General features: G+C 37.4%; 1 protein-coding gene across 8 annotated transcripts in view; it reads left to right on the forward strand.

Moving 5' to 3' along the window:
• The window catches only part of SMIM14 (small integral membrane protein 14), a 127,138-nt gene extending 113,402 nt beyond the window's left edge, over positions 1-13,736 (forward strand). For all 8 annotated transcript variants that reach the window (XM_030314006.1, XM_030314010.1, XM_032593004.1 and 5 more), the window contains 2 exons: positions 8,394-8,536; positions 10,638-13,736. In XM_030314006.1, the coding sequence (XP_030169866.1) occupies positions 8,394-8,536; positions 10,638-10,670 (176 nt within the window). In that variant the 3' untranslated portion in view covers positions 10,671-13,736. The remainder of the gene's footprint in view (positions 1-8,393; positions 8,537-10,637) is intronic.
• Positions 13,737-24,784: the final 11,048 nt, after the last annotated feature.

Genomic DNA, 24,784 nt, shown 5'->3' on the forward strand with positions numbered 1-24,784 from the left:
TGGTTTGATGACTTTCTTTAGTGTTATGCTTATATTTTTTTATCTTTTGTGTGTTTACTGTAAGTTTTTGTTTGGGGGTTTACATATAACAACTAATAGCCATCTGTTTTAAGTCAATAACTTAAGTTTGATTCCATTCTCTTTTTTTAAACTTCTTTTTTTTAAGTTTATTTAGTTATTTTGGAAGAGAGAGGGAGTGTGCAAGCAGAGGAAGGGCAGAGAGAGAGGGATAGAGAATCCTAAGTCTGCAAGGAGCCAGACTCAATCCCACAAACTGTGAGATCATGTCCTGAGCCAAAATCGAGAGTCGGATACTTAACTGACTGAGCCACCCAGGTGCCCCAAGTTTGATCCCATTCTAAATCTCAACATTCTAACTTCCCTTGCTACATTTTATGTACATTTTAAGATTTTTGACATGTTACTAAATTGCATTTATTAATAGGCTCTGTGCTTATACATACCATCCCGAAGCTGAGCTCCACTTTATTTTGTAATGAAGCTAAAACATAGTAAGGTACTATTTTAAAGGCACTTGTTATTACATTATTAATTATTGTTACTATTATGTGAACTGGGTGTCCCATTAAATTCTGTAAATATAACAGCTTAGAGAAATAGGAGCTATTACAGTGCTTAGCCCAAAGTAGAAATTTTGTCAGAACATTTTCCATTGGTGCATCAGGGTAGTAATTATATGCTTCTGGACAAGAAGGTAACGGTAATGTGTAGACGTTGTGTTAGGTTGTTGGGGTGATGTGTGGTGTTTCCCCCACTCCAGATTTCTTTATGTTGCTTTTTCAGTAGCATTCATTAATCTGCAGTGTGCTTTCTGATAAGCAGCTCAAAATTTTCCTCCAGCAGGTAAAGCTAAAACCTGTTCTTCTAGTTGAAAATAATCTTATTGAACTTCTTATGGAAAAACAAGTATTTATTACATTTGTGGTATCTGTGATCCAACCCCACCTGTAAACCAAATATACTCTTACTTCTTTGAATGAAACGTCATTTCTTTAATCTAAACATAAAGACAAAACTCTAGAGCTTAAATATTAATTTAGTTATATTGGCCAGTTTTTCTTCCCTGGTTCTTTTAGTGTTTGGTGGAAATCCTTTCTGAAAGTCATGTTTTTAAATGGTTTGTGCAGTTGTTTCCTGTAGGTGTTAGAATTACTTTTCTTTGTATTCTAAATTTTCTCCAGTGAATTTATGCTGTTTTCATAAAATATATTTTAATCTGGAGTTCCTACTGTCCCCTACTCAGGTTCAGTAATTTGCTAGAATGGCTCACAGAACTCAGGAAAACAGTTTATTTACATTACCGGTGTATTATAAAGGGTACAACTCAAGAACAGCCAAATAGAAAGGGTGCACAGGGCAAGATATGTGGTGGAAGGGTGCAGAGTTTCCCTGTTTTCTCTGAGTGTGCCACTTTCCCAGCACCTCGATGTATTCACCAATCAGGAAGCTCTCTGAACCCCTTTGTTTAGAGTTTTTATGGAGATTCTATTCTGTAGGCAGGAATGATAAAATCATTGGGCATTGGTGAGTAAGTTGATCTCCAGCCACTTTCCTGCCTGGAGGTTAGGTAGTGGAGCTGAAAGTTCCAGCTCTCTAATTATATGGTCAAACTCTGGCAACCAGACCCCATCCTGAAGCCTACAGAGGCCCCCCAAAGTCACTTCATTAGCATAAACTCAGGTTTGGTTGAAACGTTTATTATTAATTACAAAATGACATTTCTTTCCTATCTCTCAGGAAATTCCAAGAGTTTTAGGATTTCTGTTCTAGGAACTGGAATGAAGACCAAATATATATTTCTTTTTTTCTTTTCCTTTTTTTTCCTTTTTTTGTTTTGTTTTGCTTTTTTCTTTTTTGAGAGAGAGCGCGCGCACATGTATGTGTGCACACATGCAGGTGAGGGGGAATGGCAGAGGGAGAGGGGGAGAGAGAATTTAAGCAGGCTCCATACCCAGCATGGAGCCCGATGCAGGGCTCAGTATCACAACTGTTAGATCACAGCCTGAGCCGAAATCAAGAGTCAGGACGCTTAGCCGACGATGCCACCCAGATGCCCCTATATTTCTTATTATATCACAATACTCATTGTGCTTGCCATGGTTTGTTGCATGCATTTGAGGTGATTTAATTGAATCTGAGCTCATTACTTTGTGTGGGAGCAGAATTTAGCTGCAGTGTATTAGCAGATTCAGTTGGTACATGATTCTTTTTTTTTTTTTTTCAAAATGACAAAAGGATCAATTTATTAAGAGGACATTACAATAGTAAGTATGGATCACCGAATAGTGCATGATTCTTTATATTGAGCTAAACTCCCACTTCATTGTGGTGTCCACCCATAGTTTTGCTCTCTAGAGCAGTAGGGAGCAAGTCTGCTCACTCTTCTGAAAGACTGCCTTTCAGATAAAGTGTTGTGTGGAAACCAGCTCTATCACTAACTTAATTCTGGAGTAAATCAACTTGAAAACAGGTAGCTATACTGTGAGGATAATGTAATTACTCCATACAGCCCCAAAATTGCAGAGTTAAAGCCTCCTGGTGCTAATGCACCACTTTCACTGTTGTTCTATTTCTGCTTTTCCACTGGAAGCCTATGTAAGTTTGTAGAAATAATCCCTTGGGATCTACCAGCTCTTAGAGCATCCCTCTCTACTCCTTCATCTTCCTGGTGTCCAGGTAAGTTAATAGCTTCACTGTGCATATTCCATTTGACAAACTATTTGTAATACATTTGCTTATAACTAAAGACTTAAACGTTAAGCAAAGCAGAATGCTGTATTTTGATGCACAGAGTCCTTTTACATTTTTTGATTTGACATCTTTCCAGACGATACAGCAAAATGTATTTACTCTCTTAAGGCAAATCATTTCCAGGCAGTGAGGAAACAGATTTTATATCTCCCATGTGATTGTGCCCCTTAATATTTGTATGTGTCAAAAAGTTATCACAGTAAAAACCCCGGGGACCAGTGCCTGTTCACTTCTCTATACTGACTTTAAAATCTCTGTTCCTTGGGGTGCCTGGCTGGCTCAGTTGGAAGAGCATACAACTCTTGATCCTGAGGTAGTGATTTCAAGCCCCATGTTGGGTATAGAGGTTACTTAAATGAAAATAAAACTTAAAATTAGGCGCACCTGGCTGGCTCAGTCAGTAGAGCCTGCAACTGTTAATCTCAAGGCTGTGAGTTCAAGCCTCACATTGGGCATGGAGCGAACTTGAAAAAATAAAATAAAAATAAATTTAAAACAATAGCTGCCTGTTATATTTGTTTGTATCAGCTACATGTAGTATGAGGGAGTTTGAGTAGCATACCTGTTTGGAGACTTTATGAAAAAGCGAATCTTGTCATAAGGGACTACAAATAATCACAGAATGCCATCAGTGATTCTATTCATGTCTGTTTCTGAATATTTCAAGAAGTCCAACTCAGTTCAGATACTACCCAGGCTCTCCAATCCTGAACTTTTTTTGTTTAATTCAATTTATTTTTTTATATATAGTTCACAAATCAAGGACTTAATTAATAAACACTGAAAAGTTATCTTCCTCCTTACATTTTCTCATCTACTCAGGTGCTGTCTCAGGTATTAGCTTTTTATGTATCTTTCCAGAATTTATTCATGTACAAGCAAACTGTATATTATTTACTTCCTTTCTTGGTACACAGTTTCTCACCTTTTTTTTTTCAGTCAAAAAAAAAATAGCATATCTCATGGATACTTCCCTAAACATTTTTTTACAGCTTCATGGGTATTACATTGTGCAGATGTTCCCCTAATTTACTAATCAGACACTCTTGGCAGGCATTTAGGTTTGTTTCTATTTTTTTCTAGGTTTTTTTAAAAAAAATAATCTTGCACAGTATACCTATGTGAAAATACATTCTAGAGCCATCTTAATTTTATGGGGCTAGTATAAATAGAAAAACACTGACTATGGTCAAGAGGTTCAACTTTTTTTTTTAAGTTTATTTATTTTGAGAGAGAGAGAGAGAGAAAGAGAGAGAGAGAGAGAGAGAGAGAGAGAGAGAGAGAATCCTAAGCAGGCTCTGGCTCAGTCTCAAGAACCATGAAATCATAACCTGAGCCAAAATCAGGAGTTGGATGCTTAACCAACTGAGCTACCCAGGCACCCCAAGAGGTTCAACTTTAATTGATTTAGCTATTATTCTTTATTCTGAGAGGGGCCTTGAGTTATTGGAGAATAAGAGAAATGAACTTATCAAACTTTGAAGGTTAGGAAAATGATATCCATTTAACCTTTTTTTTTTTTTTTTTAGCCTTTTAAGTAGAGAAATTTTACTGCACATTACTACCCTTCACAGACTTTAGAGGCATCTTTAACTTCTTTTCTTCCCCCTTCTACTGTCAGTCCAGTCAGTCACCACGTGTTTTGCTTCTCCCATCCTGGTACTATTTGTATTTGACCCTTTTCCATTCCCACTTCAGCATCTTATCCAGCCTAGTTATTCACGCCAGGATATATCTGCACTCAGACTTTTCTGTGTGCATAATACTGGTAATGAATACCTCCTGGGGTATTCAATACTGGTATTAAATACCTTCTGTGTACCAGTCACTGTACTAACTGCTCCTTATGTACTGATCATTTCAATCCTCACAACTACTCTCTGGGATGATAGTAATATTTCCATTTCACAGGTGAAGAAATTGAGGCACAGAGATTATATAGCTAAGAAGTAATGGAGTCAAACATCTATAAAACGGTCTCAGTTCTTGAAAAGTTAATGTCCTAATTAGAACAAACAGGAAGCCATTCCTTCAAACTAGGAATGCTACACTAGTCCAGAGAAGAAAGGAAGGAGAGGACTGAGAAAATGGAGATTTTTAAAAAAATGTTTATTCATTTTTGGGACGCCTTGGTGGCTTAGTTGGTTAAATGTTCCACTTCGGCTCAGGTCATGATCTCACAGTTCATGGGTTCAAGCACCACATCAGGCTCTGTGCTGATAGCTCAGAGCTTGGAGCCTGCTCTGGATTCTGTGTCTAGCTCTCTCTCTACCGCTCCCCTGCTCATGCTCTCTCTCTCTCAAAAGTGAGAACAAAATATTTATTCACTTTTGAGAGAGTGCAAGCAGAGGTGGGGCAAAGAGAGAGGGGGACAGAGGATCCAAAGCGGGCTTTGCACTGACAGTAGCGAGCCAGATGTGGGTCTTGAACCCACAAACCGTGAGATCATGACCTGAGCTGAAGTTGGACTCTCAGCTGAGTGAGCCACCCAGGTACCCCAAAAATGGAGATTTTTATAGAAGAGAGTGATGTAGGTGAATAAATGGTGGTTATTTGTAAGCACATGCTAGACAGGGAAAAAATCATGAGTACCCCAGGACTGAGTTTGTAAAATTGTCAAATTCTTTCAGCCAAACTAGCATTGAACTGTTGCATCATATTCATTTGGGAAGTTTTTAAAATATTGTTGGTTCCTGACCCCATCCCTGAGCTGCTCCTGAATTAGATGGTGTGAGGTAGAGCCGTAGAATCTGTGGTATTGCTGTCATCACAGGCTATTCTTAAGCATAGACAGACCAGACTACCACTGGCTAAAGAAGGAAGAAGATACTATGGTTGACTAGAACAAGAGGATGCTTTATGTGAGAAATATTTAGAGTTAATATGATGAGTAGGGCCAAATCCTATGAGGAAAGGCCAGGCTGAAGAGTTCAGAGTTGAAGCAGTAGTCAGAGAGTAAGTCACTGGGTTGGTCAGCAGATCTGTTACGAGCAGTGTTCTAAGCAGACTTTTCTGGCAGCAATATGCAGAAAAGAAAGACAGGAATAAGAACCAAGCTAGGAGACAGTTACAGGAAACTGAGAACCATAACATGACTGTGAGAGTAGGCATTTTCATGTCTACAAAGACATGAATTAGTAAATTAGTGATCCAAGGTTCAACCCCGTGAAGAATATTTTATGTGCAAAGAGTATCAAAAAATAAGAGACCTGGGGTGCCTGGCTGGCTTAGTTGTTGGAGCATTCAATTCTTGATCTCAGGGTTGTGAGTTCGAGCCTCACGCTGGATGTAGAGATTACTTATAAAATGAAAGGAAGAGGGGCGCTGGGGTGGCTCAGTTGGTTAAGCGGCTGACTTCGGCTAGGGTCATGATCTCGCGGTCCGTGAGTTCGAGCCCCGCGTCGGGCTCTGTGCTGACAGCTCAGAGCCTGGAGCCTGTTTCAGACTCTATGTCTCCCTCTCTCTGACCCTCCCCCGTTCATGCTCTGTCTCTCTCTGTCTCAAAAATAAATAAACGTAAAAAAAAATTAAATAAAATGAAAGGAAGAGACCCACTTTCCAAATTGAATAATACATAAGAATTGACGTTGGGGTTTCACTTCTGGTCTATACCATTAATCTGATTTTTTTATTTCTGAGACAGGGGCACCATAAGAAGTGATAATGTGTAGAAGTCACAGTTATCTTTCTTTAACTTTAAATAATCTAATTTTACCTAACCTCTACTTACAAGCTTATTCATCAAAAATCCTTTTTAAATCTGTGTTTTCTAATTTTACTACTCACAGGACTAATAATTTTCAGGTTCTGTCTCACTCTGTGGTATTGTCAGAGATTCTGACATGGCAAAGAGGTTGGTTAAGAGTACAGCCTCTGGAATGACACCAGCTGTATTAAAATCCCAGCTTTGCCACATACCAACTGTATGACATTAGGATTTAACCCCCCTTTCCCCTAGTTTCTTCATCAATAAAATGAAAATATGGTAGTACTTACCATAAAATAAGATTGTTAAAAGGATTAACAGAGATGCCTGGTTCAAAGTAACGATTCAAATTTTAGCTATTATTTAGCAATAAAAATAATAGTATTTGCTTTTTTTTAATGTTTATTTTAAGAGAGAGAGGCAGAGAGAAAGGGAGAATCCCAAGCAGACTCCATACTGTCAGCACAGATCCTGATGCAGGGCTTGAACACATGAACTGTGAGATCATGATCTGAACTGAAACCAAGACTCAGACACTTAACTGAGTACCCAAGTGTCCCAATAGTATTTGCTTTAAAAACAACAACAACAACAACAACAACAACAACAACAACAAAACCCTCTCATGTGGTGCCTGGGTGGCTTCAGTCCCTTAACACACTCTGAGTTTTGATTTCGGCTCGTTATGATATCATGGTTCATGAGATAGAGCCCTGTGTAGGGCTCTGTGCTGACAGTGCGGAGCCTGCTTGGTATTCTTTCTCCCTCTCTCTCTGTCCCTTCCTTGCTTACACTCTCGTTCTCTGTCTCTTAAAATAGGGGCTCCTGGGTGGCTCAGTTGATTACGTGTCTAATTCAATTTCAGGTCAGGCCATGATCTCACGGTTCGTGAATTCAAGCCCTACATCAGGCTCTGTGCTGACAGTGTGGATCCTCTCCCCCTCTCTCTGCCCCTTCTTCTCTCTCTCTCTCTCTCTCAATAAATAAATAAATAAATAACTTAAAAAAAAGAAATCTATCTTCTGTAATTTTCATTTATGACAACTGAGTTCTCTAATATACGTCAATTATAAGTCTGTTTTATTTAGCAGAAATTTGTTAGGCTCATACCATGGGCCAGCACTGTGTTAGGTACTTGTAATAATGAATTAAATAAGACATGGCTGCCTGAGGAGCTGGGAGAAACTATTACTGACACACACAGCCCTGACTTCTTTCTCCGGATAAATGGATAGATTTTAGAATATCTGTATCTGAATCCAACTTCTTTTTGTTAAAAAAGAAGGCCAAATTACTATCTCTTTGAGAATATCATTCAAGGGATCTTTAATTTATATATGATACAATTCACATGGTTCCTTTTCCTTAAGCTCTGTTATTTTTTCATGCTGCTTTTGTAATTAAAATTCAGAATTTTCCTGTCCTGAGGTACAGTGTCTTTACTGTACATCAGGTGGTTTTACCCTGGGTTTTGTAGATCTCAGTATATCTGGGGATGGGTGGCTTTGTGGGTTCATGAACCTTCCCAAATCATATGCAAAATTGAGTGTGTATACATGGATTCTTACAGTGGAAAGAGTCCTTAATTTTTCTAAAATTCTCAAAGGATTCCGTCACACCAAAATATTAAGAACCACTGTATATTAAAATCCTCATTTAATAGGTTTCGTCTTACGACTATTTTGTACCATTTACCATTTAGATTTTCTCACAAGAAGAAAGGAAAATTCAAGATGTAATATTTCATAATTGTATTTCTTAAAATGTGTATACAATTTTTCATTGTATATTTTCAAATGTGTAATACAATTTTTGAAAATGGCACTTGAACATTAGAATTTATTCTTAAATTATCTAACAATATTATAACCATGCTACATTTTTTGTTGCAAATATATTTTTTGTTTGTCTTTAGTGCCAGGACCTTCTGGTGATAATGGCATCAGTATTACCATGATCTTGATGGCCTGGATGGTTATTGCAGTGATTTTGTTTCTACTGAGACCTCCTAATCTAAGAGGATCCAATCTTACTGGAAAGCCAACCAGTCCTCATAATGTAAGTGTTGTGGATTAGAAATTCATTTGGGTAGGGGTGGGTGTGGCCTGGGAATGGGAGGAGTTTGTTTTGACTGAAATATCTGAATTAGCAAAAGGAAGATTTAACTCATGGAATAAGTTCTTCCTATGTAGTTCTTGTAAATCTTGCAACCCCAAAAGGCTTAATCTTCATGGAGTTACATATAGAGAGAAACACAGACCAGTAGCCCAAAAAGAATTGTAGAATGAATTCCAATCTTTACTCACATTCCAGTCTTTCTCAACATAGAAAATGATCCAGTTCATAATAATCCACAGCAGTACTTCTCAAATCTCAGTCTTTCACTCCCCAGTTCCTCACAGTTGATCCCTTGCTTCTCATGGTTCCCGCTCTTTAAATTCTCTTACTAGCTATAGTTCATATTTTTTCCTCTACTTCACTTTTTCCCCTTCTGTCCTAGCTATTAAATTCAGTAGAGACCCTGAGCCTATCTGGCTAAATCCTGTTTTCCTTTTGTTTTCCCATCCAGTTTCTCTTAAAAACTCATCCAGTTCTGCATCATAATAGATCAAACGCTGGCAAAGGAGAGAGAGGATCATTCATGTTGATAAATTTTGATAGTCATGATTACTACCATTTATAGAACCTAGGTAAAAAATAGCATAAATAAAGTGACCCAACAGGGAGTGTTTTGTGCTATCTTGAATAGAAGAAACTCCACTGAAGGATTCCTTTTTATTGTTTGGAGAACCAGCATTTGTATTTTTTCTTTTCTATTTGACTTGGATGTTAGCTCTTGAAAAATATTTCCATGATGAATTCATTGTTGAACACCAAATTATCCCACTAATTCCCTTCTCCGACCTTCACCATATGGAATTGCTAAAATAATTTCTTCTTTTCCACAATCTGTGTTGTTATTATTAGAAATTTAGTTAAACTAATTTCTTACATAGGAGAAAGCAAATGATAATCAGTGCTTTTTTTTTTAATAGAACATTTAGTTATGTAGCCATGCTGATTTTAAGAAAGAAAGCATCATTAGCACGATATAAAGGGCCTTAAATTTATTTTTTGTTTTTCATGGAGAGGAAGATATCCATAAAACAGCTTGTATGTTGTCTTGATAAGGTGCTTTCTCCTCAGCCTTTTTTCTTACTTTCTATGCATAGTTTTACTACTTTCATATCAAAGACCAACTTCCTCAACTTTTGGAGCTAAAGAAGTTCAACTTAATAAGCTGGTTTAGAAGCCATCGAAACTGACAGAAATCTAAGATAATAGTCCCTAAATCTTATTTCATTGTAGGCCAGCAGTTCTAGAAGAGTAGGCCCACTGCCCTAAGAATAAGCAAGAAAACATATTGACTAATTTTAGGCTATAGTTCATATTTTGACCTATTTGAAAAATTGACCACCCTCAACTGGGGCCTTCTATAGCAGGTCACAGTAAATAAATGGAATCTTCTTGAAGGTTTCTAAAGCTTTGATCTTTCCTTTACAGTTCAAATACTTTCTCTTGCAAGTAACAAAAATCAGCTTGGCCTGGTTTAAACAAGTGGCTTTATTGGTTTACACATTAGAAAATCCAGAAAGGTTGTAGGATCAGTGTTTTAGATTGTTTAACAGTATCATTGAAGCCCTACTTTCTTTCCTCAGACCATCAGCTTCATTCCAAAGTGAGCTCCCTTTGTGGTCATAGGATGCCTGCCAACAGCATCTGGAGTCACATGCTTCCTCATTGACATTCTGTAGTGAGAAACAAAAATCTCTAGCTTCTCTTTGGTTGTACTGAGCTCAGTCATCTTAGCAAGAGGGATGATGCTAAAGGTTTAAATATCACTTCTGGAGCTGTCAGCGAGAGCAGTTTCCTCCATATCATACTACTGTTACACAATTTTCCTTTCTTCTGTGCTACAGGGAGGAATGAAACAAACATTGGTGAATTACAGTGTTAATCTAGTGTTCCCTTGTGCAGAAACATATAAAAAGTTCAAATAAGTATATGATTAGGGATTGGAGGGTGGTGGGCATGCTGCTCAACACTTACTATATGTGTTAGATTAGTTGCACTGGGATTTAAGAAGTAAATTCCATAATTTCTGTCTTTCTAATGCCAGGGACAAGATCCACCAGCCCCTCCTGTGGACTAACTTTGTGATATGGGAAGTGAAAATAGTTAACACCTTGCACGACCAAATGAACGAAGATGACCAGAGTACTCTTAACCCCATTAGAACTGTTTTTCCTTTTGCATCTGCAATATGGGATGGTATTGTTTTCATGAGCCTCTAGAAATTTCACTTGCAAGCTTATTTTTGCTTCCTGTGTTATCACCATTCCTTTTTACAGCATATTTGAGTAAATGATTATATTAAAAAAAAGTTACATGGGCTTTTTTGGTTATCCTACACTTAAACATTCCACTCATTTTTTTTGTAACTGTGATCATAATTTTTGTGATGATTTCTGGCCTGATTGAAGGAAATTTGAGATCTCTGCATTTAAATATTTTAAATAGTTTTGATAGGTTTTAAAATTGCTTTTTTTTTTCATTAGTTATTTATAAAGTTACTTGGGGTTGTCTGAGATTGTATGAAAAAAAATTAGAACCACACTGTATTTACATTTACCTTGATTTGCGGGTGGCAGTTATCTCTAGTTCTTGGGACTGTGGCAGCCTTTGGAATATTTTACAGTTCTGTGTCATCCACTACAACTGGCTTATGTGGCTAGAAAAGGAAGGGAGAAGAAATGAAATAGTTGTTTACTAAGCTTTTTATTCCCGTAAAAATGTCTAATATTAGGAGAACTTTAAACATGATTTAAATATGGTGGATGATTTACAGTCCATTATAGCCTTACAAGGTTTGTGAAAGGAGGAAAAAAGTTAATTCTTTCTGCCTTTGCCAAGTATATTCTATACAGTAATAATTTAAGCTATAATTTATTTGTTAAATGGGTGCCTCTCAGGAACCTTCTTTTCTGTTCTAACACTTCCCTGTTAAATGGAACTATCTTAAAGCTGTATTGGGGACCTATTTGGTTACTGATATTTGAATGCTCTTTACTTATTTAGTCTTTTTTCTGTGAGGAAAAAAATGAATCTTTTATCCTTCTTACTTTAAAATATATTTGATGAATTCTTAGTTTACTCCAAGGGAGAAGGAGGAAAATGAAAAAGCAATCAAGGATCTTTTTCTCACCCCTTATCTCATTCTTGTTTAGTAATAGGATGGATTGGGTGAGGAGGAGTATTAATATAAGTAAAATTTTGAAATGTATGAAAAGTAAAAGGTTGCATTGTTTTGCTCAGTTTGAAAGAAAATACAAATGGCATAAAAACGAAGTCGGCATGACCTATGTGGTTATGGAATTTTTTCTTAGCAAGTGATTACAGATGGTTTATGGGGGCTAGAAGATATTTTGCTATCAATGTAAGGATTTTTCCCCCAGATGAGTCTAGCTTTTCACTGTATTGATCTGAGAAATTACTTGTATGAATTAATAAACTTCTCTATATCATTGTACTGTTTAATAGAGTCTCTGATACAATTGTGTGATGCTCATAGGGTATTTTCCCCCCTTTATTATGATTACATTTTAGGCCATAAACATTTTAAGGGCTTCATTCATTATATAATCCAATATTGACTGCTTGCATTCCTTTTGTGCATCTTGGCTTTGTGCTTAATTTCTTGACATAATATAACCTACTCAATTACTTTATGCTAATTGAAGGGTATCATAACACAGGTAAGTCAAATCTTGGATAATTGAGCACCAGAGGTTTAAAGTTCTTCCTCTTGCTGGGCCTGGAAACCTTCCCAGCTTTATAACTGTTAGAGTATTTAATGCAGAAAGGGCAGGAATGGCATAGGATGGAGCTAAATCTCTGTAAGCATTCCTTTTTCTGCCCTTGCCCCCTAGACTTTGAAGGCTTACACATATATCCTAACAGTCTTTTCTCTAAGCTGCTAGAAAGCCAATCTTTGGCAGAGATACGGATGTATTTACTGAATCTGTGGCTCACAAATAATTGAGAATTGGCTTTGGTTGAAGCCAACTGGCCTAGACCTGGAAACAGAATGTCTAGTGTTAGCTAGAGACCTGCAAATCTAGATTCTTATTCCTGGTTCTTCATTTCTGTTATGTACACTTAATTGATAGTACATCTAGAATATTAACCTTTTCTATATGGACCATCTATTTAATTAGCAACAAAGCTCCTAGAGAAGTAGTTTTGGTTTTTTTGCTTATAAAATTTCTCCGTATTCCTGAGAAAGACCATGTACTACTGCATATAAAGTATTCCTGTTAACCTAACTAGTAATTTATATTATTCTATTTAATTCTTAAACTTCTACATGTGGCCTTCTTATTGAGCACACTCTTAGTCATTACTTGGCTTGTAAACATTCACCTGAACTGTGGCTACAATCATTTTTAAATAATCTGGAAAAAAGAAAGCTAAAGCTTCACATTTTAATTTTTGGCTCTTAAATATTCCACAACTAACATTAAGTTAATTTTATTTAAGAGTGATTTGATGTACCTTATGCAAAGTAATGTTTTCTTTCCATATGGAAAAAGTTAACATTGGAACTGTGTATAGTAAAAGATTTTATCATGTATCTATCCAAGCACTATCCCATAGCCAGCAAGTCATATTTTAAACTTGCAGAGATTTTCCAAAGTAACTGTTAGGTTCAGCTATTCCATGGTTACTTTTAGTGTCATTGTGTGGTATGTGATGTGGTAGTATTTATAGAATTACTGAATTTTTATATTTTCAAAGAAACCTTGGAAATTTGTCACTCTGAATTAAAGTCTGTCACTCTAAATAAACATGTGCTAAAATTGGACCAGCGCATCAGCTTATGACACAAAATAGCAACTTGAAGGAGAAATGAAGCGTTTACACATAATGGGTTAAATTTTTGTTGTTGGCAATAGTAGGTTTAGTCTTAACATAATATTTCTAAATGAAAAATCATATGTATTTGTTACCATGTCTGATGATTGCTTTGTTAAAAGCAAAAGTGGTCATGTGATATACTAAATATTAATTGCTGTTTTTAAATGTTTAAATCATGCCAAACAAATCATGTCTGTGCCATCCAGGGTTTATTGTAATCTTTTACTGAGTACTTGGACTGGGATAAAGGGCTTGTACTATGCACTTTTTATTAATGAATAAATAGAAAACGTTAGTAATGCATTGTTTTCTGTTTGGCTTTTGTGGGAATTGAAGCAAACATCTTTTGCTTAGTAAAATGTTAACATTCTTTATTAAACAATTTCTTTGTAAGACTTGTTACTCCTAACTAAAGACATTCCATAGAGAAATGGAATTTTCAAGGAAAACATTTCTATAATAGCAGTAGGGCCAGTATTCAGAAGTAGGGATTCGGAGAAATCTTTAGGAAATTAGATTACAATTACATTTCTTTAGTTACTGTTTTTTAAATTTCTTCTAGGATACAGGGTTAATAGACATTTGCTTTGAGGGAATAATATCCAATAGTATTAATTATTTGAGCAGACAGATGTTACCTAAAAGGAGCTAGACATGTAACTGTACTGAACACATGCCAAAGTAAGAATTTGCTTTTGTCCTGTGACCTGGAATGCATCCAGATAACTAAAGATTGTTAATCCCCATATACATGTTAAAAAATTTTTTAGACAATTTTACAATTTTTTAAGCAATTTTACAATTGCTCTGGGCATGGTTATGGTATCAGTGTCTTTGTGATATTTAAGTGTTCTTTAAAACAGCAAAATTTGTGAAATACATAATTTCCTGAAGGCAGTTAATGATTCCAATCTCAAGTTTGTCATACATATGTCAGTAGATATCTGAACCCTGTAATGATAAGTTTTCATTAAATGGTTCTGCAGTATTAGTTTTCCTCTTAGAAAGTGGAATTCTAATAAGTTTTTTCTTCCTGCCATTTCATCTGATAGTTTTCTCAGCTCCAAATCTCAGTTTATAGAGTTGGTTTTTCTCCCCACCAAAAAGTTCCATAAACACCAACTGTGATTATCTATCACGCTCAGATTTTTAAAAACTGGAGTTATCAAGGTGATCTCTTCCCATGGGAAACTTAACTTTGCATATCTTTTCTCAAACAAATGGACTATGTTGGTTCAGTAAACATTTCAACAAGTGTTTATATTTGTTAATTGTTAAACTGTTTCTGCTTTAAAATGGGTGTTATTCAAAATTAGATTACGGAAACCATTTTAAATCATCAGATGCCAAATTAAGACGTCTATTGAAAGGGAGGTGGAAGATGTCTGGGAAGCAGGGAATATGTACGGGTAAAGAATAATATGTGTAATTTTAAGAATAAGGCAACTTTCATATCAAAAAGGAATATTCCCTTATACAAAACTCTTCTTGTTTCTAGGAAATTTGGGAATGAGAAAAAAATATTTACAATCCCTGCAATACCAGAGGTCTTACCTCTTAAAAATCTGGTTCCTATATTCTCATAACTCAGACACACATATTATGTCTTGATGATTAATGAATTTGAATTGCATTGTTTGTGAAGAACTGAGCAAAATTAAAGAGCACAAATACTACATAGCAAGTTCAGCATTATAGAATAAGTCTCCTATGTTGTTTTTAAATGAATCTGTTATATAGTTACTCATTAATTCAGTGCCAAAGGAAGAGGCACTGTACATTCAAAAGGCATTACAGACCCTGGCCTGAATGCAGCTCTCCCTGACAACTAATTAGTATAGAAACATTAAACTTTGGAAGTCTGGATGTTTTAAAGGTGATTCCTTAACAATTAATACAGCAAGTAAAATTTTGTGGTTACAACATATAGAACAAATACAAATCTGACACCAGAGCCTACACTACCAACACATGGATTAAGATTTACATCCTTGTGGGTGTCAGTTAAGTGTCCAATTCTTGATTTTGGCTCAGGTCATGATCTCATGGTTCATGGGTTCAAGCCCCATGTCTGACTCTGCACTGACAGTGCGGAGTCAGCTTGGGATTCTCTCTGTCCCTTCCTCTCCCTCTCCTTCTCTCTCTGAAATAAATATTAAAAAAGGATTTATATCTTTGCAAATTTGCTTAGCCTTCAATTTTAATCTAACAACCTTTTCTTTAAAATTACATTTTACTCTATTTTGTTTTACATTATACCTCTGTCAACATCCTATTTCCCAGAGAGTTTCACCAGCAGCAGCCTACTGAAAGCTGATGTTCTCAGGCTTCAAGCATGATTCTGTTAGCCAAAGTTCAATCAGAAAATACAAGGCTTAAGGAAGTATTGGGCTAAATAAAGTATAATTGAAAATTATATTTTCTCCATTGAAGTATCTCTACAACATCAAAAGTATTCTTTTCATTGTGTTGCAATATTTAAGAAATCAGAGTCAAATAGGTATAAACTAGCAACAGTTAAGGTTGAATAATTGTAGTAATATCCTTGTAATAAAAATAATAATCTTGTAATAAATTCTGATGCTAATCTATGAAAGTATCAAAGATATTAAAAGGGTGTTTTTGTTGAAGAAAGCTGTTTTTTATCATTCTGTAATTTTTGTCCAATTCTCAAACTTCTGTTTTAATTGTAGTGATTGTCTCATGCAATAAAAATATTTAGTATTGCCAATAGTGTTTTAGCCTTGGGGAAAAAGTACTCAAGTAGCTTTGTGTGAGCTTGGCTTAATGCTAAGGTAAACAATTCATTCAGTTCTTCTCACAATTCAAAGATAGCATATAGCTTATAGTAGTGGTTCCCAAACTTTCTGGCTTGGGAGCCCCAAAGAACTTTTGTTTATATTATGCATTATATCTATCAATATATATACTGTGTCCAAAATTAGAACATTTAAAAGTATTAAGTATTTTAAAATAATAAACCCAATACATATTAATAAAAAGGTGTTTATGAAAAAATAACCATTTTCCAAAATGAAAATTTAGTGAGAAGAGTGGCACTGTTTTACATTTTTGCAAAACTCTTTGATAGCTAGCTTAAAAGAGAGCTGGCTTTTTATTTCTACTCTACATTCAATATGTTACATGTTCTCTTCTCATGAAACTGTGTGAATGTTAGTTTTTGATAACTAAATGACTACTGGTATTTTGAGCAGCCTATATACCTTGACTAAGGAAAACAAGTTATGTGAACCTTGGGGAGCCCACTTAATTCAGAGCACCACTTTCCTCATTGACTTATCAAATATGATACCTACCACTTTACAGACAACTGAAGTGAAGAACAAATGAAATGTTTGTAAAAATGCTTTGTAAAGTCCTAAATAAATATTGTTACATAAAGGCTCTCATCGTCCCAATATACATACATACACACATGTACACACACACACATACACATTCACACTCTCCCTTTTCAAAACCTAAGTTGTAAGGAAACTGGAAATTTGGGGCATTAACACTGAATTTCCATTGGAAAGAATTCATTCTACTAAGAATGGACAATGGAACCTTTAGGTCAGACATGGCAAAAGAAAAACACTGAAGATTAAAACATTAAATAGAATATCACAGTTTCCAATCAAGATTTTAAAATCCTTGGATGGAAACTGGAAAGCAAATACATTTTGACTAATAGATTAATAAATCCATTGCAATGAAAGCTAAAGAGCACACTATTAGACTGTGGTTCTCAACTTTGCCTGTACATTGAGATCTTTAAAAACCTGATGCTTTGGGGGTGCCTGAGTGGCTTGGTCTGTTGAGCATCCGGCTTCGGCCCAGGTCATGGTCTCACGGTTTGTGGGTTCAAGCCCTGCGTTGGGCTTTGTGGTGACAGCTCAGAGCCTTGGAGCCTGCTTCGGATTCTGTTTCTCTCTCTCTCTCTCTCTCAAAAATAAACAAACAAACAAACAAACAAACAAACAAAAAAAACCTGATGCTTTGGCCCTACACCTCAGAGATTCTGTTAGGGCTTTGACCTAAACATCTACAGGTGAATCCAGTAGCAGCTAAGGGTAAGAACTGCTGGTATAAAGAATGCTAAACTTTAAAGCTCGTGGGTGGTTAAGTTGGTTAAGTGTCCCACTCTTGATTTTGGCTTAGGTTATGATCTCATAGTCATGGGATCAAGCACCCCATTTCGCTCCATGCTGTGGAGACTGCTTAAGATTCTCTCTACCCTTCCCCTGCTGCTCATGCTGTCTCCTTCTCAAAAAAAAAAAAAAAAAAAAAAGGCTACCTTATGTTTAGTTCTAGAGATGAAAAACAAAACAGAAACAAAAGCAAACAATCATTTCTTTCTAATTGATTTCTACATATTGGCATGGAATTAACTGAAACCTTAAATTCTCCTGCAGTAGTTTATTTTTACTAGTGATATTTCACAGTTTTTCCCGATGCGTAAAAACAATGCCTTTATCTTCTCAGTTATTTCTTGTGGGGATGAGGAAGGGAGATGTTATACTTCATGGATGGCCCTAACAGAAGCCTGTTCAGTTCATGTGAAGGCTCTTAAAAAGAAAGAGAGGGGCGGGGAGGGAGGAAGGAAGGAAGGAAGGAAAAGAAAGTGGGATTATTACTTTGCAAGGACTTAGATTACAACTGTTAATAGGGTAAATATTCCCTCCCCCACTTGCGCTTTGTCTCTGTCTTCTCTCTCACAAAAATAAATAAATGTTAAAAATAAAATTAAAGGGGCGCCTGGGTGGCGCAGTCGGTTAAGCGTCCGACTTCAGCCAGGTCACGATCTCGCGGTCCGTGAGTTCGAGCCCCGCGTCGGGCTCTGGGCTGATGGCTCAGAGCCTGGAGCCTGTTTTCGGTTCTGTGTCTCCCTCTCTCTCTGCCCCTCCCCCATTCATGCTCTGTCTCTCTCTGTCCCAAAAATAAATAAACGTTGAAAAAAAATTTTTTTTTAAAATAAAATTAAATAAATAAATAAATAAATAAATAAATAAAGGGGGGCACGTGAGTGGCTCAGTTGGTTAAGTGTCTGACTTCGGCTCAGGTCATGATCTCACGGTTCATGAGTTTGAGCCCTGCGTCAGGCTCTGTGCTGACAGCTCAGAGCCTGGAGCCTGCTTTGGATTCTGTCTGTCTCTCTCTCTCTCTGCCCCTCCTCCATGTGTGCTCTCTCTCAAAAATAAATAAATAAACATCAAAAAAATACATAAGCAGTGTAGGGCTGAAATGCTTGCTTTAGGTATTCATAATTCAGACTCTCATCTTGTTGCTCCACTGATCCCTAGAGCAGTGTTTCTCAAATTGTGTTGTCCACCCAACGTCGTCCTCTGCATTGTTGAAGATAGTTCACCACAATCCCCACTGGGTCAGTGCTTCAGCCAGAAGGGAAGGAAACAAGGAGGGGCCTACCTGTTGACTCTAAGGTTTGTCCTGGAAGTTGTACATTATCCCTTCCATTCACATTCCCTTGGCCAAAACTTAGTCACATGACCATACCCAAAGGAGGCTAGGTGTAGTCTTTATCCTGGAACATATCTGCCCAGCAAATTTGGAAATTCTATTACTAAATAAGTGTGGCTATTGGAGTCAGCTGGCAGTCATTGCCACAGAGGAAAAACAATACTTATGTGTTGGCTATGATGATTTTAAGGTGTCAAATGGAGCTTTTGAGTACGTAGTTGGATAGATTTATAGAGCTAAGTAAAGTTCCATCACAAAGAGAGATATAAATTAAAAGGCAACAGAATATAGACAATATTTGAATCTTTGGCACTGGATAAAATTACTTAAAACAGTAAAGACAGAAGAGAAGAAATCCCAGGACTGCAATATTTAGAACTCTGGTTGAGAAAGAGGAACCAACAAACTGAGAAGGAGCATCCAGTGAAAGGAAACCATTTGAGAGGCTCAGTGACAGCAAATTCTACCGATTAGTCAAATCATGGGGATGGATAATTCAACATTTCAGCAGAAAGGACTCACTGGTGAACTTGATAAAGATGTTTCGGTGGAATGATGGGGATGAAAGCCCAGCTGGAGTAGTTAAGGAAAGAACTGGGGTGCAGAAAGAGAGAAGAAGTACAACTCCTCTTTGGAGGAGTTTTACAATGAATGGGAGCAGAGAAATGGGCAGTAATTTGAGTGGGATAGGAGTCGGATGAGAAGGAGATATTTTTATTGTTTTATTCAGATGGAAAATATGATTACCTGCAGAGTTGTGAAGAGATACCCACAGAGCCCTCTCCACTTCCCCAGTGATGTCACCTCTTTCTTGCCTCAGCAGTGCTATCATCATGTCTGAAAGGAAAACCCATTGAGATCTACATGTTTTTGCCAAGGCTTGCTCAATCCTGCCTTCCTATACTCTCCCTACACTCATGGCTTCACTATGATAATTGGCCTTACAGACTATCATGAGTAATCTAAACACATCCTATACCCCTGTTTCTATCAGCATCCACTATAAGTCCAAGACTCCCAGGTCATCACTCCACCATGGGAACCTGATTCAATCTTATACCCTTCCATATGCCTCAAACATCCTAAACTGAGAGGCCATCATAGGCAAAAGCCCCATACCTTCACCCTTTTGTCTGAACACTCCCTTCACCAAACTTGGCATCTACTTAAGGGCACTGACTCTCCTATTGCCCTCTCTAATGGGAGCTGTTGTCTTTTCCAGACCCTCTAACCAAAGTATGTCGAGGTAGAGTGAGGTTCTTCCCAGTTTCCCATTTTGGCTGCCCACCTATCCCTCTCTCCTCACCAAAACTCTTCAACTCTTTAAAAGCTCATACTGGCAGAGCATTCCATATGATACCCTATTTTCCAAAGTCGTAGATCCCTAGATCTATGATTTTAGCACTGGACTTTCTGCCTGACTTTTCAGCACTTTTCCTATCATCGTTCTCAGTGGTGTCAATATCCAAGTAGACAATCCTTCCAATACTCAGTCCTTTGACCTCTCCTCCTCCAGCCATCTTGTTTTCCACACAACTGCAGCCAACCACTCCCATTGGTTTATCTTAGAGCAGTAATTTTTTGGTATTTGTTAAATTTTTTTTAATTAAAAAAAAATTTTTTTTTTGAGAGAGTATGAGCAGGGGAGTGGGGCAGAGGGATAAAGAGAATCTTAAGCAGACTCCATGCTCATAGCACAGAGCCCTGACATAGGGCTTGAGCCCACGACCCTGGGATCATGACCTGAGCCAAAATCAAGAGGTGGACACTCAACCGACTGAGCTACCCAGGCTCCCCTAGACCTAGTAATTTCAAACTTTATTGCTTGTATATTCCTAAAAGAATTTTGAAAAACTATGTATTGTCTTGCACACTTTTTTCTTTTAGAAGTGCAATGCAAACAGAAAAAAAAAAGTGTGATGCAAAGCAATCTTAATGTTCTCCCTTAACAAAGGTTCATATATGTCTCTCTCATTTCAATCCACTTGCTCAACTAACCATATTGTTGGTGTCATTTAATTCTTTTCTCTATTTGGCTAAAATAGAGAATCTAAGCCATGACTTGTACCTTTTCACCTGAACTTACTTGGCTCTGTCAGTGACCAAACCAAGTGGAATCTCTACTCCACATTCAAAATTGCCTCCATTTGTCTTACTCAATTTTTGGGTAAAGACTCTAGTGACAGCAAGATCACAATGCATAAACTACAAGAGGTTTTGCAAGACTTGTACATAAAACTGGATAGCTCCAAAGCATTAAAAGAACTACAGTCCTAGGTGCTGTCCAGAGTGCCAGCATCTGTGTGATTAAACAGCTTGGAAATTTTGGAGAATGGCTCTGACTTCAGTCAATGCCTCACACATTTTAAGCTGACACTTAATATGTTCCTAGGTGTGAGTTCCATTTTGTTAATAAAAAGTATTAAACATCATACAAAATGAAGACTATAAGTGGAAAACTATCTTAAGATTTGATATAACTATGGGAATGCAAGCTGGTGCAGCCACTCTGGAAAACAGTATGGAGGTTCCTCAAAAAAAAAAAAAAAAAAACAACAACAACTAAAAACAGAACTACCCGACGACCCAGCAATTGCACTACTAGGTATTTATCCAAGGGATACAAGTGTGCTGTTTTGAAAGGACACATGCACCCCCATGTTTATAGCAGCACTACCAACAATAGCCAAAGTATGGAAAGAGCCCAAATATCCATCGATGGATGAATGGATAAAGAACATGTGGTATACATATATACAATGGAGTATTACTCGGCAATCAAAAAGAATGAAATCTTGCCATTTACAACTATGTGGATGGAACTAGAGGGAATTATGCTAAGTGAAATTAGTCAGAGAAAGACAAAAATCATATGACTTCACTCATATGAGGACTTTAAGAGACAAAACAGATGAACATAAGGGAAGGGAAACAAAAATAATATAAAAACAGGGAGGGAGACAAAACAGAAGAGACTCATAAATATGGAGAACAAACAGAGGGTTACTGGAGGGGGTGGGGGAGGGGGGATGGGCCAAATGGGTAAGGGGCACTAAGGAATCTACTCCTGAAATCATTGTTGCACTATATGCTAAGTAATTTGGAAATAAATTTTTTATTTTTTTATTTTTTTAAATGTTTATTTTATTTTTTGAGACAGAGAGAGACACAGCATGAGCAGGGAAGGGGCAGAGAGAGAGGCAGACACAGAGTGTGAAGCAGGCTCCAGGCTCTGAGCTGTCAGCACAGAGCCTGACGCAGGGCTCGAACTCACGAACTGTGAGATTGTGATCTGAGCCGAAGTCGGACGCTTAACCGACTGAGCCACCCAGGCGCCCCGGATGTAAATTTTTTTAAAAATTAGATTAAAAAAAAGATTTGATATAACTAAGTTAAATAAATATTTATTTAACTGAATAAATACTGTAAAGTTTCTCCATTTCTATTTTATTCAATACCTCTTAAAAATTTTAGTAGTCCTGGGGTGCCTGGGTGGCTCAGTTGGTTAAGCATCTGACTTTGGCTCAGGTCATGATCTTGTGGTTTTTGAGTTCGAGCCCCACGTCAGGCTCTGTGTTGACAGCTCAGAGCCTGGAGTCTGCTTCAGATTCTGTGTCTATGTCTCGGCCCCTCCCCTGCTCATGCTCTGTGTCTGTCTGTCTCTCAATAATAAATAAACGTTAAAAAAAATTTTTTTTTAATTTTAGTAGTCCTGCAAAATAGTCAAGTTGCTTTCAAAAGAATCAAGGTCACTAATTTTATGGTATCTTCTGTTTGGAATTCAGAATACCCTACCATAGGCCAACATGTCCTGTTTCTAACTGGACTTCAGCCTCAGCAAAAATAAGTATAAAATGAAGAAAGACAGATTTGAGGTGTCTTGATTAATCACTCTAGGGGGCTGCCCCAAAACAAGAATCCAGTTTATTCCTTTGGCACTCAGGAGAATTTCACCCCAGGGTAACGGATCCTAACAAGGCTTCACTTGGGTAAAAGGTAAGCCTTTCTTTTGTAAAATGGACTATTATTCTTAGGCATATTCATTTTGGGAAAGGGTACCTGTGGAAGCTGAAGAGCTGGAAATTGATTCCCTTAAATGTATCTGTGTAAGGCAGAACTAAAATATATTGTCAGACACCAGGATAGTGTCACTTTTGGTGTGGGGGAGGGGGGTGGGGTGGAGAATATTACCAAAGTCTTGTTGCTTTTATTCCCTGATCATCTCTTGAGTATCTTTATTTCTCTGAATGTCCATGGCTACTACCCTGGACATGCTATTTCTAAATCTTTTTTTTTTTTTTAATTAAAAAAAATGCTTATTTATTTTTGAGAGAGAGAGAGAGAGAGCACGAGTTGGGGAGGGGCACAGAGAGGGAAACACAGAATCCAAAGCAGGCTCCAGGCTGTGAATTGTCAGCACTGATCCTGACATGGGGTTGGAACTCACGAACTGTGAGATCATGACCTGAGCTGAAGTTGGATGTTTAGCTGACTGAGCCACCCAGGCCGCCCCAGCTAGTATTGATATTCTGATTTAATTTCTGAGATTGTACTGTTTCAAAGATTATGATTATTATCAAAATACTAACAAAGAATGTGAAGTGAATACTAGGTAGAAAAATGATTAATTCAAAACAAAGGGAAGAAATAATATAAAAGTAGTTTTTATCACAAAACTAACTGCAGTGGGAACTTTATTTTTATTTATTTTTTAAATATTTATTTATTTTGAGAGAGAGAGAGAGAGAGAAGGAGCATGCAAGTGGGGGAGGGGCAGAGAGGGAGAGAGAGAATCCCAAGCAGGGTCTACACTCAGCTCAGAGCCCTAGGTGGGCTGGATTTCATCAACTGTTGAGGTCATGACCTGAGCAGAAATCAAGTCAGATACTGACTGAGCCACCCAGATGCCCCTCTAAAAGGAAATTTAAATCTATTTATATGCCAAGTTCAACTCTATTATAGTACAGTATTTGTCACATATATTGCAATTACTTAGTCACTTATCTCTTCTACTAGCCTGTGAGCTTTGGAAAAAGGAATTGGGTCTTAATCCATTTTGCATCTTTGGTCTCCAGGATAATGTCTAACACACAATAGGCACTAGATATTTGTTGGATAAACGAATCCATACAATATAGAATATTGCATAGAATATACAACACCTACATATCTTATCATACTTTCTACAATCTATAGCAAACTGTTTAAGCAGTATCCATGAGCTTTCTTTTTTTTTTTTTCAATTTTTTAACGCTGATTTTTTTTATTATGTGTCTTTATTTTTGAGAGGCAGAGACAGAGCACAAACGGGGGAGGGGCAGAGAGAGAGGGAGACCCAGAATGGAAGCAGGCCCCAAGCTCTGGGCTGTCAGCACAGAGCCTAATGCAGGGCTGGAACATACAAACTGCAAGGTCATGACCTGAGCCGAGGTCGGACACTCAACCCACTGAGCCACCCAGGCGCCCCTAACATTTATTCATTTTTGAGAGACAGAGAGATAGTGCAAGCAGGGCAGAGGCAGAGAGAGAGGGAGACACAGAATCTGAAGCAGGCTCCAGGCTCTGAGTTGTCAATACAGAGCCCAACCTGGGGCTCAACCCACGAACCGTGAGATGAAGTCGGATACTTAACCGACTGAGCCACCTAGACTCAGCCCCTTCATAAGCTTGCTTAAGATTGTCATGATCCTGTCAAGAAAACCATCATCCCAGGGTTCCTAGCTGGCTCAGTTGGAGGAGCATGTGACTCTTGCTGTCCTGTCAGGAGTTGGAGTGCCATGTTGAGTATGGAGATTAGAAATAAAACTTAAAAGGGGCACCTGGGTGGCTCAGTCAGTTAACTGTGGGACTTCAGCTGAGGTCATGATC

The sequence above is a fragment of the Lynx canadensis genome, chromosome B1 (genome assembly GCF_007474595.2).
Source record: "Lynx canadensis isolate LIC74 chromosome B1, mLynCan4.pri.v2, whole genome shotgun sequence".
Taxonomy (NCBI): Eukaryota; Metazoa; Chordata; class Mammalia; order Carnivora; family Felidae; genus Lynx; species Lynx canadensis.